We start from the raw sequence: 16,355 nt of genomic DNA, 5'->3' as shown, positions 1-16,355 counted from the left end.
TGAAGCGCAAACCCATTATTAATATATATTAGTTTCTTAGAATAAAATATGGATCTGTTCAATAATACAAAAGATTTATAATCTTTAAAATTCCAAATAAATAAAAAAATTCTGATTTTTTTATGTTAATTCTACATCTCATTAAATAATATAAATAGTCAAGTTATTAAAAATAACTTGACTATTTATATTAGAAATTAATTTATGATATCTTATTTAGCTTTTACAAATATTTATTTAATGAAAAACAGATAACAGCAAGAAAACAAAATCAATTAACAGATTAAAATTAACTGATTGAGCAAATCAAAACCCAAGAGAAGTATTGTAATTGTAATTTCTATATTTTATGACATTATAACAATATTGAATTTATCAATTAACAGATATGAAAAGTTATCAAAAAGAACTGACTTTAACAAAATAATACATTTAATCTCTGAAATAAGTTTAATGTACTTTTTCTCCATAAATCTAGAGATATAAATGTTATGAAAACAACAGCTATTTCAGGTGAAACACAAAATGAACAACTAGTTTTATTTAAATCATCAATAGCATAATAACTGAACATTAAATAAAAATTGTTATTTCATGTTCATCTAGTATTAATGAACTATGTAATTCATTAATATTAGTATTCACTCTGCTAAAACTCAAATGAAAATAGTTTGAATAATTGATTTGTATAATTCTCTTGCACAATTTTAATTATTTTTTAATACTCTGTTGTGATGGAAATAGCATTAAGTTGGAATAACAATACAAGTAAAAAGTCTTGAAAATGTTTAGAAATTAACACTCTTTGCTACAATAAGAACACACCTGAATTCTATTTGCCAAGTTTTTTCTCTTTATTCAAACGTTTTCAGCCTATTTGGATAGTCCATCCTCAGGTTTTCATTTATCGTTCCAAAATGGAACCATTCATTCGAATTTTATTTTGATTTAAATTTTTGAAATGTGTTAACAACTTTTTGTTCAAACGTTTTCAGCCTATTTGGATAGGCCATCCTCAGGTTTTCATTTATCGTTCCAAAATGGAACCATTCATTCAAATTTTATTTTGATTTGAATTTNTGCTTCACTTTGATAAACAAAGGCTCTGAAAAATAAAGCATATAAATAAATTTTTCGAAACAAATTTTTATATTTAATTTTATATTATCAGGCTTTCAAATGAAAAATTTCTCAAACAACTTAAATGAAAATGTTAAATACTTCATATATGAAACTGTAAATGATTTTTATCACTGTAAAGGATCCAAATTTTATTTCATTTCGTGTTCTCATAAGTTTTGGAAGTAACTCAGCCAGATAACCTATTTCAAGTCCTATCCATCAGAACAAATCCCAGTAAATAGTATCTGTGTAATTATTAATTCAAACTTAATGATAAAAAAATAAAGATCTAAAAACAAAAACATCCAATCAATCTTTTACTTAGAACATGACAATATAACTTTTATAAAGTTATAAATTAATATAATAACTGCTGATTTGTTATTCATAGATTTCTCAATAATGCTTTGTCAAAATTATTCAAAGAAATCATAAATTAATAGTATTTTCTTATTTATTACTTAATTTATTTCTTAATAATTTTATTTCTTAAAGAATCTTTACATTCAAGATTAAAAATAAAATAGAAATCAAATACATTTAAAATTTAAATTGCAAAAATTGTATGAGAAAATATTACAATATTTTAAAAAAATACCTTTTAAAATGCTAACATCATATTAAAATATATAATTCTAAATATCTGAAAACTGTAATGTTGTTACATTATGAATATGATAATTACATATGAGTATGATAATTAAAAAAGTTATATTAATTATACTAAAAATTTTGTATTTTGTTTATATTACTGCATATTTTTTGCATTTTATATTTCATTTATGTTTATACAAAAATGTATAAACATAAATGAAATATAAAATCTAAATTCAGTTAATAAATTAAAACAAATTTTAGTAACTGCTATAAATACAATTACTTAGAGCCAATAGTAATGTATACAATACTTGGGAATGGAAAAATGCAGAAATATTTTAATATTTTCAGATAATAGTATGTCTCTTCAGAGTGATTAAATTTAAAAAAGTTATAAATATATGACATTGCTAGTTTACAATTTTCTCATTACAGATCCTTAAATATAAAATCCAATCCAATTACTTCTTCTTAAGAAAAAAAATTTCATAAACTCTTCAAAAACACTCAAACTAGAGGTTTTTAAAAACTCATCTATAAAACATAATTTGGTTGATTCTATGATTTTCATTGTATTATAACATATCATATGCAAATTATAATTTAATATTAAACAATGTACAGTACAAGATTGAGTACTACAAACAAAGATTTGAAATAATAATCAATCTGATAATAATTAAAGAGATGTATATTTGAAAACTCTAACAAGAGACTAAGCAGTTTGTTTTTCAGGTGCTTCAAATGCCAGGCATTCTTGTACAATGCAAAAAAATACAATAAACACTGCTGATGGAATTTGAGAAAAACCACACCATTTGGCTGAAGGAAGCAGGAAGCCCATTATTCCAAATTTTCTGCCATCTTGACCATTCTGACTTGACTGAGATTATGTTCGAATCAGTGGATACAAGAGGGCACACAATCATACACAACAGACAGATTTTGCATGCCCCAAATAGTTTGTTTGTTTAGTTATGGCAGCACAACACTTGGGTGATCTGCTTAGGGGGAATGCCTTCTGGGAGGTTTTTTGAGGGAAACTGGCCCCTATTTAAGCGTTACAGACGTGGATAAAACCTGCAAAATTCCACGTGACCAGACAGTCTGAGTGAAGCGCAAACCCATGATTGAACTCCCAGTGTTCAGGGTACAAAGACCACTTGGCCACTGGTGGGCCATGCCCCAGATAGACCATCAACTAAGATGATCATCTGATTGTGAGAAAAGTACAAACAGTTGCAATATATTTGTTCACCATTCAGAGACAGATGGAAGCTTTCTACAGAATCCTGTCTCTTCCCATACCATTGGCAGGCAACTAGTAGAAGCAAATTTGCATGCATGGTGAACACTATGCATTTTGCCATAGCACCTCATCATCATCATCAGCTACAACAGGTTCAACCATAACTATTTAGAATATATTATAAGTATGTATTTTTATGTATTTTTTTATCTTTATCTTTATGTATTTATTATCTAACTTATTTCATGAATAATAAAATAAAATTTGTATAGGTTAAAGATAAATCTAAAGTATTACATTATCATTGATGTAAAAACAAAGTTTTAAGTTAAATATAAATAATATCTTTAACTACAGATAATCTTAGATAGTCGGATATATTCTAAAGGGTAATATATCATATTTATCATCTTAAGTAAAAAAATTNTCCAATATGAAAAAAAAAAGCCTTAATATGCAAATCAGTAAATAAAAATCAGTGAAATGCACAAATATTTAGGTATAAATGCTATCTGATGCCGCAACAAGCCAGTGTCGTGTCGCATGCTTCAATTCTACTGATCTATCCGTTTTATTTTTGTTAAACATAGCAATATATTGTAAATGCATATTTAAATATACATTTAATGCAAATCTTTCAATTAAAATCAAAGCTGCAGATACATAATTTGCATTGGTGTCTATAAAGCATACATACGAAACGACGCGATGTGCTATACTATATACACTCAAGCGACAGATAAAAAAATACGCTAGCTATAAACAATTTTATTCAAATTAACAAAGATACTCACATTACCAGCGGTAGAGAAAATGCCATAAGGTAAATTTTGAATTGGAAAATGACTATCAGCGGATACTTCGATAAAAGACATGGTAAAAAAAAATAATTATAAACCTGGAAAATTGATAATTGTTTTATGAATTCTATAAGAAATCGTCGCTGTTGAAAATCTGAGTGTAGACTAGATCGGCAAGAAACTGAGTACAAAAATCATAAACTTATGCAACAGGTGACTTGACGAAGGTTGGGCAGGAGCCGTTCTGCTATTCGTCCCGCGAACTTTCACATCTGGTCGAAACAGTGGCGTCCTCTGGTAATTATAATATTTTATATATTTCTGAAAGTATTGCTTTAAAATGCACGTGCACAGATAAATCGGTTGTATCGTTAAGCACGTGCTTAGTCTTAATGCTGTTGTTCGTCTTTTTTAACTCTTGTATTAATCGTCGTCTTATGTTGGAAAATTGTACGCAGTCGTCTAATCGGCGTATGACATTGTTGGGTGCCGTTGGCTTTTCCCAGTGACATGAAAGAATTTAGTGTGGTCTAAAATTTTTGAAGAAACATTACATTGCTTATTTTTATAACATATATTTTCTATTATATTTCATTTATTTATTTATTTGTCTCTTTATCAACAAGAAACATCATAATGACAAGACAGCATATTATCGTTTGTATTTAAATTGAGGGGCTGAGTGAAAACAGCATATCCCATAAAATTAGAAAAAATGAATTACTAACAAATTGGGATTTTTGCATCATCAATCCATCTAATAAGAAACTTTCATGGTTCAGTTACATGCCCTACAGATTGTCCATCCACATTAATAAAATAATGCACACTAAAATGCTGGTGAATTAAAGCACAAACCCTCTTTTTTCTCAAAAACTTCCTAATGTGGGATATACCATTTTTCCACTCAGCCCTCAATTATCATTTTATTTTATATTCTTAAGTAAAAATAACAATTGCTTTAAAATCTTAAAAAATTTAATTATACTTTAACCTAGTAAAATATAATTTTTAATGCTAAAAAATAAACAATATGAAAAGAATAAATTATTTACAAAGTATAAATCAACTTTGCAGATAAATTTTGAAATTTAAACTGAATGAACAAATATAGCTTATATAAGGTCAAAACCTTGATTTTGAAGTGTTGAAAAATAAATATTAAGTAACAAGAATGCATATTGTGTAATATCTATAAAAATAATTTAATTTTAATTTGTAAAATTTATACTTAAGATTAAAAAAAAGATATTTCATTTGCAAATTTTTTAAAATTTAAAAATATTTAAAAATTACAAAATATCTTAATACTGTATAGTTTTTTCTTTCATAGTTCTTTGAAAAAAATCAAAGAACTATGCCTATACATTTTTAAAATATCAGAATGATTTTATCATTATTCAGAAATTTTAAATATTCTGTAACATAAATCATAAAAATACTATACATATAAATACTTTAAATATTCATAATTATTTATTGTTTGTTAAATTAATTTACTTCGATAGTGTAACATATTTAACTGACTTTATACATAATCTGTTAGATGAATTTTATCATTGAATCTTACTTCACAGAACACATGTTGCTTGTCTTTCATTACAGGTCCATTGATAAGATGTTTTATAACTGATAAATCAAGAATTTGTTCTCCAATAGCAACTCCAGGTCTTGGTTGTTCCTTCAAAAATAAAAATTTTTTACTATAAAAGATTTCAAATAAAAAAAACATAAAATGTTAATTATAATAATAACATAATTATCTACATACATAATTATTTTTGCAATTAATAAACATATAAATTTTAAAATAAATTTTGTAATATAAGCAAATATTTTATCATACTTGACATCTGAACTACAGAGTAAACTTTTTATGAACTATGAACTTATTAAATTTTAAATGAATTATTCCAGATTTTCTATAAATTTAAATTAATTTTTAAATATATAGTAAATGTGTAATAATTTAACCCCCTAAAAAATAATTAAAATTAATACTATAAAGTTTAATACTCTTATAAACATTTCTCTATCTTTAATAAATTTATATATTTATAATCAATATTAATATTAACTGACTTGCACATATATTTTTATATGTAATTTATAAGTCAGCTTATATTAAAATTGATTATCTTTTATATTTTAATGAAAGATGAAACTTTTTTAGCATTTTGCCTTTCATTATTCTTTGGTTGTACATATTTAAATAAGAAATCCAATATGAAAAAAAAAAGCCTTAATATGCAAATCAGTAAATAAAAATCAGTGAAATGCACAAATATTTAGGTATAAATGCTATCTGATGCCGCAACAAGCCAGTGTCGTGTCGCATGCTTCAATTCTACTGATCTATCCGTTTTATTTTTGTTAAACATAGCAATATATTGTAAATGCATATTTAAATATACATTTAATGCAAATCTTTCAATTAAAATCAAAGCTGCAGATACATAATTTGCATTGGTGTCTATAAAGCATACATACGAAACGACGCGATGTGCTATACTATATACACTCAAGCGACAGATAAAAAAATACGCTAGCTATAAACAATTTTATTCAAATTAACAAAGATACTCACATTACCAGCGGTAGAGAAAATGCCATAAGGTAAATTTTGAATTGGAAAATGACTATCAGCGGATACTTCGATAAAAGACATGGTAAAAAAAAATAATTATAAACCTGGAAAATTGATAATTGTTTTATGAATTCTATAAGAAATCGTCGCTGTTGAAAATCTGAGTGTAGACTAGATCGGCAAGAAACTGAGTACAAAAATCATAAACTTATGCAACAGGTGACTTGACGAAGGTTGGGCAGGAGCCGTTCTGCTATTCGTCCCGCGAACTTTCACATCTGGTCGAAACAGTGGCGTCCTCTGGTAATTATAATATTTTATATATTTCTGAAAGTATTGCTTTAAAATGCACGTGCACAGATAAATCGGTTGTATCGTTAAGCACGTGCTTAGTCTTAATGCTGTTGTTCGTCTTTTGTAACTCTTGTATTAATCGTCGTCTTATGTTGGAAAATTGTACGCAGTCGTCTAATCGGCGTATGACATTGTTGGGTGCCGTTGGGCAATACTTGCATTTACCAGTCGGTAGTAAGATCAATATTTGTATTCCCGTATTTATCTTCTGCGGGGCCAGAATACATTCAAATCCTATACCGGTACTTAAATTTCACAATAAGGAATTATTTATTATAAGTACAGTATACATACAAAGGATGCTACATATATTTTTTACATAATTTTTCTCGCCGCAAAATCTTTGATTACGTCATCAAAACTGATTGAGTTTGCTAACTTCGCTTTCTATTGAAAGAATAGCCAGAGATGTAAATCGGTCTTGGCTTATTTATGATCGAAGATAATTTTTTATTAGTTTCAACCGCGAGAAACTACGTTCAGCTGAGAGATTGAGTAACGCCAAATGTCGAAGACGGTAGTAATGGATAGCCTGATGCGTCTTTGTTTAATTAATTTGTTGATGGTGCATTGGTAATGTTGGATTTGGAGTGAGGAATTTTTAACATTGCACATTTTTGGGTTTAGGTGGAAACGTGATTGTATGTGGACCATTTTTAAAGCCCTTAAGAAATTAGCAGTGTAAAGTTTTAATTGGTGGGAGGAGTCACTTGGATTATCGTGGTTATGTCGGCTTACATGTACAGAAGGATATTGTTGGTTTTTAGTTTTAATATATCCTTCATAAAAAAAAGCAAAAATAAAAGGGGAAATTACGCTTTCCTGTGAGAAGAGTGTTGTTAGGATACAGGGGCTGGAAAGGACACCTCTCCATCGCCCATTTGTAATTCTTTCCTGTAAGAAGTCGCTTAGCTAGACTAGAAAGCGATCATATATTGCTTTTTTGAACCGCTTTAAGGAGAATGATGTGTCAGGCATAGTTTATTTATTTATTCATGGCAACGCAACACTTGGGCGATCTGCCTAAGGAGATGCCTTCCGGGAGGTCTTTTTAAAGATAACTGGTCCCTATTCAGGCAATACACACGTGGAGAAAAACCCGGAAAAAATCACGTGGCCAGCCCGTCTTGACGAGGCTGAACTCCCAGTACTTAAACGTGCTTATTTTGGCAGGCGCATCTATAAAAGTTTGCCAACTTTGATTTCAGTAAGGATGGGATTGAAACACGTAATCCTAAGCTATAACAAAATATTATTCCATTTCCTTCAAATAATAGCTAAATAAGGACCTCTTGCTTTTAAACCTATGTATAAATCTAATCTGATTTAAGACCACAGACAACGACACTGTTCTATCGACTCATACAAAAAAATAATGTACACCTACTTCTGTTTTTACACGAACGATTTTAACCAAAATTTGTCAAGTATGATCGTAATGAAAAACGAGCTTTAGAGTTACACATGACATGAAATCGTTACTATCGTCTTATAGAGAATTATATTTCACTGCTTAGAAATGAAAAATAGTGCCTCGGCCGAGACAACTTGAAAGTTAGAAATGTACAAAGCCTTCGGGAGAAGGACGGTAGTTCACTTCGCGGATTCAGGCTAGAGAACGTATAAAAAGTTATAAATGAATGTTTCTTCCAATAGCGAGACTAGCGATATCTATCACGTCTTTCTTAATTACGCATAATTAACAGAGATCGAGATTAAAACAGTTCTCTTTATTTCGCCTATTTATTTAACAATGCATTTCGGATTAGTAATTTTCCAATCCCTATTCGGGCTGACGGCTTCAGATCTAAAGTTGTTTTCTATAACATAAAGAACAAAAGGTTAATTCGTCTTAATATACTTGTGTTATCCACAATGATGGATATAGTGCACAGTTCGTGCACATCCTAATGGAGTATCAGTCTACTGGCATGTTTTCTTTGTCTATTTTTCATGGGCAAATGCAACGCTTCTTCCATTTTTCACGATTATTAACTCCTTATTACCTCTTAGAAGGATTTTAACTTCAATATTGCGGTTGGTAACGTGACAAAGGTCAAAATGTGGTTTTTCATTGCAAATATTTTCACAAACTATAACTACGAACAATTATTTATAGTGACATGGTCACAATGCCGGGCTGCGATTTGTAATCGTATTTTTAAATCATTTAATTTAAAATATATGTTCTCCACGTCAAATTAGTAGTGTCTTGCCCCTGTACAGTACATCATACTTTTCCGTTAGCATCTATTTGCTTTTGAGAAAGGTTTTGAATTGAAATAACTTGACTTCCGGTTTGCATCGAAAGTTCATATATAGTTAATTGGAGCCTCCTGTCCCTAAAGTTTCCATATCTGGTCTCGCATTTCATCTAACTCCGTTCTCGAGATTAAGACAGTGAGAATTAATAGGTCTACAATTTTTTCTAATTGTCACGGATAGGAAAGTTCAGAATGTCAATCGGAAGAATCCAGCTCTGACTCCAGTGGCGTGCCGTAACATTTGATGATAGGGAAGCTGTGTTTCTGTGAGAAGCCGACATCCAGGTGTAAGAACGCCGATTGGGGGGAGATTTTTATTCTCTACCGTCGGGATGGTCTAAGGTCTACGCGTAAGTGGGTGGCGGTCTTTAAAGGCAGCAAAGACAAGTGTTTTACAGAGGCAAACTGTTTATTCCGGACGATAATGCTTACATAAATTCTCTCGTTGGAAAGGTCCTGTGTTGTAGGAAATTTCGACGTTGATTCTGGTCTTGCGTCCTAGGAGTTTCGGCGGCGATCTGGTCCAGCGTCGTAGGTGCCATGGACAGCGTTGAACGAAAAGTTCGAAGTCTCAAAAGTCGATGCACAAAAGATGAAAGGATGCACGAAAAAAACGGAGATACACGAACACAACAGAAGTCTAGTGGAAGTCTTAGTGGAAGTCCTTGGAATTGGTGCTTTTATAGGTTTTTCGAGATCCGCTTCTTGCTAATTGGATAGACCTTACATCACCGTTTTCTAATTGGTCTTCCACCTATCTCCAGGTGTAAATGGAGCTTCGTAAAGTTCGCGAGAAAGGTCGGCTGCAGATGGTTTATCCGACACCATCTTTTCGACTCTGATCGCCTTTAATTGTTAACTATGACACCTACACTCATTTTGATATTTTTTCTAGTTTCGTTTTGCTTTCTGAACTGCGTCTTAATTTAAAATTTACAATTTTCTTTTTCTATATCTAAAATTTTGTTTTTCCTTGTACCCTTTATGAGCGTCGACGTCAAAGTCCGGTGTCGCCGATTCGACACTTATAAATTTGTTTTCTTGTCGGTTTAACTTAACAAATTTTTTTATGTCTTTCCTTTTTGGGGGGCTATTTCCGGGGCATCACACAGGGGCACTCAGTCAGTTGCGTCTCTGTGATGGTCTAGGGTCCACTCGTATCGTTCATTCGATAAGTCAGTAAAAACTGTACAGACTTCTCTAAATGCGTTTTTAATATGACAATTACATTCCGAATCGCTAACCACGATATAAGGGCTACAATTAAAAATAAAATAATAAAACCTTACTTAGTGAAATAAAATGTGTGGTGGATGTACCAGTACATACCTGGTGCAAAATATTCTTCAATTGTATGAATATACTTTTAAAGAAAATTATAATTAAATATAGCTTTGTAAAGAAACGTACATAAAAATATAACTTTACTTTTTAAATCTTAAAACAATGCACTTAGTCAAATACAGTCGACTCCCCTATAACACGGTAGATACAGTACGTTCCGTTCTTTATGAATCCATTTTGTACGAGTCCTTGCCAATCACAGCCCGACACGTGTGCAGTTTACGGACTACGGCTGTTTGAAAGGTTTCTTCCATAAAATTAACCGATTCTAGACTAATTCGACTCAACACTTCCATAATATGTATAATTTTTTTGGGAATAATCCGTATAAACTATGCTATAAAAAAAAAATTGTAGGATTACTTACCGAGTGTGCACCGTTCGACGTTGCCATTGCTCAAGCTTGTTTTCGTCGCGGAGCAGCGCACCAAACGGCGGGCGATTTCTGATAAGTTATTTTTCTGCGAAAACTTCGTTGAACTTCGGAAACATCATTAATATAAATAATTTTTATGGCCGTTGAATAAGAAATGTTTCTTTCACAAGAAATGTATAAAATTAGTGCTGTATTATACTTACGGTACCTAATTTACATACTGTACAGACGATAGTAAACTCAATTTACCCGCCTAAACTCTCCGTAGCGTGGCGCTGGACGGCGGAAAGTGTATATATATAATTATAATAAAGTTACAATAAATTAAGTTAATACAGTATATAATTATATATACAGTACCTAATTTATATATACAGTAATTAAGAACTACTGTTCTAGAGAATAGAGACTCATCATAAACTTTGAACTGTTACCCTCGTATCCAGGTCAACGAGAACTTCAACCGACGAACCAACCATTCAGGTTGGAAGACACTCCCGTCCTATAACCTCGAGCAATAAATATTGTCGCGAGTTTGACACGCGCTGTGATTTATCTGTATATATCCATAATATTAAATTTCACATCAAATTCTTTTATTATAGTGACGCGACATATTGATGCGGCTAATGAACCATAAAATTGTTGTCGAGAGAAAGAAAAAAATTAAACCGAACATTCCCTATGTAAACATACCTCTAACCACAAATTTTATTGACAGAACATATTAAAATCACACTATCATAAGTGGGATTTTAAAAAAAGGGTGGAGTGAATATGAGATCCGATCCGTGCGTAAACCAATTTTTCACTTTCCACCTAAACTTTCGACATATTTTAAATAAATTTATCACCTTACCGTTAAGATAACATCGTCAGAAAAAAATCAAATATCTCATCAACAACGATAGAAAGTTATAACTCTCCTCTCTAATGTACACATTCAACCATCTAAACAATGTCATTCTCATACTGCAAGACTTAAAGTTTACGATAACGTCCGATTTCTTTACTTTATTATCGTCCCGGGAACACCTTTCGACCTTCATACCTGCTAAAGTAACCTCTAGCTCTAATAACAGTCCATCACATGACGTTTTTCCCAGGCCAAATCAATATAAGCCGTCATCAACCCCTCAGGGAAGTCTCTCACAAGCCGGACTATACTGAAGAGCGATATCGTCGAGCTATCTTTATTAAGTGCGGTCTACGAATCAAAGTCGCGATTTTTATAAAATTGTGCACCGTCGACATCAAAGTCTGATACGAACCTCCATAGAATAATCAAGAGGTGTGATATTAAGCATGTAAACGCTCTCTCGGCCCCTAAAACTTGTATTCGAAAGTTAGGAGAGCTCGAAGTTATGTTGATTTTCGTAGTTGTAAACGTCCTTTTTTGTTATTCAATAAATTTTCTTGTTAAATGGTGTCCTTTGCTCGTTTATTGCCTACGCCTTACGACGTCCCCTCTCACCTCCTCCACTCGACCTGACGAAAAGAATCCCGGCCCTTCGAGATCGTAGAAAGTAACAAGCCATCTACTGACAAAGTGGGTAAGTTTAACCAACTTGTTGCCGACAAATAGAGGTACGACCTCGTCATACCTCCGGCGTCCCACAAAAGTATTGGTCGCTGTAATAAACACATTTCTCTTAGTAATGAAAAATAATAGTATGGAATGTAACCCTGTTTTGCATTAGTCTTTTGTTTCGTATAGCACGAAACTTTTTCTGGACGTAACTACCGTGTTATACGAGGGATACCTGTAGTTAGTACCATCGTTTTTTTATTTTGATTTTTGACAAATGAAATTGTTATCTTGCCCATAAAAACATTACTACAGCGATTATGTTTTAAAAGTATTTGCTTTTAAAATATAATCGCTGAATATTTTTATGTTCCATTCGAATCAAATTTGCTAATAATGAAATTAACTCTTCACGCGATGATCTCTTCTCTGCAGAGCATCAATACTGCTATACGGGAAATACATCTTTTCGGGATAAGTATGTATAGTAACTCGCTTAGATGTGCTGTTAACAATTTGAGATTTTGTTGAAATTGAATTTTAATTTCAAAATTTCAGACTCGTGTCGAGGTCATAAAAGAAAATTATTAATTAATATTTTCTTAATTGTAATCACATTCAATTTCAGTGAATTTTAAACTGAGAATCTGTTGGAAAAACTTATTTGTTTAGGTTTTTAAATTAATACTTTTTCAATGCTATTCCTTAATTTTTATTAATGTTATAATTAATACCCACGAAGCGTAGAATATTAAGTTGTTAAGAATATTCTATGTTTTTTAGTAATGAAATATTAAAAAGAAATCGGCAGTTTAGATATTTGGAATCACTTGAACTTTCTTTTGTGACATTTATTTGATGCAGTAAAAATTATATTCATGGAAATTTCTACATTATTTTAAAATTTTTTATATTGCACGGTTTGTTTATTATGTAATAAAATTTATTTTTATGCTGGAATTTAGTAATTCTGTAAAAGCATAATAGAAGATGTGCCTGTATTTTCTTCGAAAATATTACTTTATGTTCTATAATCTCGTTTTTATTTGTGAGATGCGAATTATAAATAAATTATTTGGAAAGATAAAGCTTGAGCAGATTTAAATATCAGAATAAAAATGCTTCAAAGAAATAAATACATAATTGAAAATTATAGAAGAAATTTATAGATTTTATATCAATGTAGTCATAAAAATGAAGATAGTTTGTTCTATTACAAAAACTAATAAAACATTCATCATGTAGTGTACTGTACATTAATATCTACGATAATTTATCTTTGATTTTGATTTATAATTTTATATATTAATATAGCTTTGGCATTAGCTGATTCTATAACAGATATGATTGATGAGATCCACAAGTTGAAAGCAATAAAAAAAACTGCATTATATATAAATTTTTGTAATTATTTGCAGATAGAAATCTGTAATATAATAAAATATTGTTCAGATTATATATTAAAAGTATTAAATTTATTTAAATTATATTTAATTAATAAAAATTTTTGATTCGTGGTTCAAGTTCATGCTTGAATTTCGAATAGATTAGAATGTGGGAAAATCAACCTGTTGCATTAAAATTGAATGGATTCTATATTACACTGTTATTAATCTTCTTGTAAATTGTTTTTATAAACAATCTTTGGTATTTATTTAAATTTGCATTTTATAAAAATTTGTCTTCTCCAGAATTAAGAATTTAAAAACAAAATATTTAAAATTTAATATTTTTTAAAATAGAAGATGAGTGAATGTTTTAAATTTAATATAATGTCTGGAATAGTTTATTAATAATATTTTTGCTAATTTTTGATGATATTTGCTAGTGTAAGTGACAAGGCATTTTAATCTTACCAAACCTAATTTTATTATCCTAAGCGTTATAATACACATTGTAAATATATTACATAATATACACAATCACACATCGAAGAAAGACTGCTGTACACGAGCATAGCGCCAATGATAAGATATGTACAGTACGTAATTCAACATCGAAATGCCAGCATAGTATATTCCCTCCATTAGCACACTTTGAAGTAGAATCCTAGCTTTATGTTTTGGCATTGAGACGGAAAAGCTGGGACGTTAAAGAAGCAATTTTCTGCAAAGAAATCGAGATATAAATTAAAATTTAGTTTATATTCCGAATGCAGATTAGTGTTTAAGGTGTAAGTTTATATTCGATTATTCTTACCCGCTAAAGAGAATTAACCATAATAATGGCCCTTGGCGGCAAATACACCGGGACCATAACCTCCGTGAGCAACGTACGCTGGACTACCTGCAATGGGTCCTGCGTATGGGGATGCAACAATGGCAGCTGCTGGTGCACTGTGAGCGGTTCCTGGTTCGTTGGTCTTTACTATGGCGCGGAAACCTGCACCATCGGCAACGTATTCGACACGTCTTGCACGGCCATCGATATCAGCTAAAGTGTAGGAACCACGTTTGTTGCCATATCCATCTCCTGATTCCCATCTACCATTGGCGGCACCTACTCCATTAACGATCTGGTAGTTGAAAGCATAGTTGCCGAAATCCTGAAAATTATTCATTTATTATTATTATTCGTGCTTTGCTTCGGCTTTAATTTTCTGGCTGAAACTTTGCTTACGTCTTGTCTACGAGAGCTGACACTTCGTCCACCTAAGTGGGCGCCGCCATATCCTGCACCGTATCCGACGAAGCCGGCGTTGGCAACGGCAAAAAGAGCGAGAATTACTGCAACCTACAGAAATAAATTTATGCCTTTTTACTTCTTGAAGAATATAGGCTACATTTGACACTATTCTTTTGTTTTAGAATAGGAGAATATGGTAATTAATGTAAAAAATTGTTGCAGCAGTATTATTTATCTTTACTTTAGATGTTCAAATTAAACTAACAAAATAGTAAAAAATTAGTGAACAAAATCTTATTGGCTAATGAATGTGAAAAATTACATCTTGTCGGCAAGATAGATTTCCATATTTAATACAATTTTTTAAAGAATTGTAGAAAATAAAAATAGAAATAGAAATTGATAAGTAGGAACTTTAGAAATAACGCAAAATTAAAAGTGGAGAATGAGAAACCAAAATCAGAGTGGATAGTACAGAAATTTAAAAAAATTAAATTTAAACAAAAAATCTTTATGGATATTGAAATTTGAAGATAATGTAATATTTCAAAAGAATTCTAGAGTAGAAACTTAAGAAAAGTATAGAAAAGTGAATACCAAAGAATGAAATGTATTAAAATATTAAGGAACTTACCTTAGCGATCATTTTGTTCACTGTCTGGTTTGTTGACTGTGTAGAGAATTGTTAAATCGGGTCCTTTTATACTCCACCCCGAAGTATGATCGACCTCGAAAATCTAGTCGGGTCCACATTTGAGTTTCCTTCACGATAACGTACTTAGTAGAGCACTGTTTTCCCAGCATATTGGTCCGCGAATCTGCATTTTTAGAATATTTTCTTCTCGATGATTATTTATGGAATTGACCTTAACCTAGTAAGTTGGAAGCGAATAATGTTTAATTAAAGACCCACCCGTTTTTGGTGATATATCGAAAGAAGTCGATCGACCGGTATATCGACCTTAACCCACTTTTTGAACATTAAAACGTACGAATGAAAACCTTGAATCGTAAAAATCGTGAGAAATTATTTCGCAGATATAAATTTGATATACTTTCTCTTCTTAAATGCCATATCAATCGATGGTTCTTCACTCTAAATATATTTAAATATCTTAATTCAATTCACATATCAAATGTTTCCTTCAGTTATCAGGTGAGGATTTTCGATAGTCCAATAAATTTCAATTTTTAAACCAATTTATTGTTACTAAAAGCAAGAATAGATACAAATAATTAATTTATATTCTTTGATTATCGTATTTAAATTATAACAAATTATAACATATACAGTCGACCCCCCTATAAGATATAGATACGTTCCAATTTATTAGGAATCCGATTTCTTACAAGTCGTTGCAATCACAGCCCGACACGTGTCAAGTTTACGGACTACGGCTGATTGAAAGGTTTTCTTCCATAAAATTAATCGATTCTACACTAATCCGACTCAACATTTCCAAAATACGTATATTTTTTTGTAGTTTTATAGGAATCGTAATTATAGGG

The 16,355-nt window shown here is 30.8% G+C and overlaps 2 protein-coding genes across 4 annotated transcripts in view; both read right to left on the bottom strand.

Annotated features, from left to right (window-relative positions):
* Positions 1 to 6,743, bottom strand: part of LOC111642608 (fumarylacetoacetase-like) — a 22,062-nt gene extending 15,319 nt beyond the window's left edge. The window contains exons 1-3 of the mRNA XM_023388979.1: positions 6,356 to 6,743; positions 5,339 to 5,449; positions 4,223 to 4,298 (exon numbers count right to left, since the gene is read on the bottom strand). Coding sequence (XP_023244747.1) covers positions 4,223 to 4,298; positions 5,339 to 5,449; positions 6,356 to 6,436 — 268 coding nt within the window. The 5' untranslated portion in view covers positions 6,437 to 6,743. The remainder of the gene's footprint in view (positions 1 to 4,222; positions 4,299 to 5,338; positions 5,450 to 6,355) is intronic.
* Positions 6,744 to 14,094: 7,351 nt separating this feature from the next.
* On the bottom strand, positions 14,095 to 16,026 carry LOC111642606 (adult-specific rigid cuticular protein 15.7-like). 3 transcript variants are annotated; one of them, XM_023388976.1, is made up of 5 exons: positions 15,760 to 16,026; positions 15,481 to 15,684; positions 14,841 to 14,954; positions 14,421 to 14,766; positions 14,095 to 14,327 (listed from the first exon to the last, which is right to left on the bottom strand). In XM_023388976.1, exons 2-4 carry the CDS (start codon positions 15,490 to 15,492, stop codon positions 14,434 to 14,436), a joined length of 459 nt encoding a protein of 152 aa, XP_023244744.1. In that variant the 5' UTR covers positions 15,493 to 15,684; positions 15,760 to 16,026; the 3' UTR covers positions 14,095 to 14,327; positions 14,421 to 14,433. The 3 variants fall into 3 exon arrangements, with proteins under 3 accessions (XP_023244744.1, XP_023244743.1, XP_023244742.1); XM_023388975.1 differs by having other exon boundaries at positions 15,481 to 15,664; XM_023388974.1 differs by having other exon boundaries at positions 15,481 to 15,718; positions 15,818 to 16,026.
* Positions 16,027 to 16,355: the final 329 nt, after the last annotated feature.

The sequence above is a fragment of the Centruroides sculpturatus genome, unplaced genomic scaffold, assembly GCF_000671375.1.
Source record: "Centruroides sculpturatus isolate CEXI.00-Female unplaced genomic scaffold, Cexi_2.0 scaffold1723, whole genome shotgun sequence".
Classification (NCBI taxonomy): domain Eukaryota; kingdom Metazoa; phylum Arthropoda; class Arachnida; order Scorpiones; family Buthidae; genus Centruroides; species Centruroides sculpturatus.
Note: the sequence above shows the minus strand (reverse complement) of the source record. Positions and strands in the feature narration are given on the sequence as shown.

Coding starts and splice junctions, on each gene's coding strand:
- LOC111642606 (XM_023388976.1), bottom strand. Junction 14,767..14,840: donor TCAGCTCTCGTAGACAAGAC/GTAAGCAAAGTT, acceptor AATAATTTTCAG/GATTTCGGCAACTATGCTTT.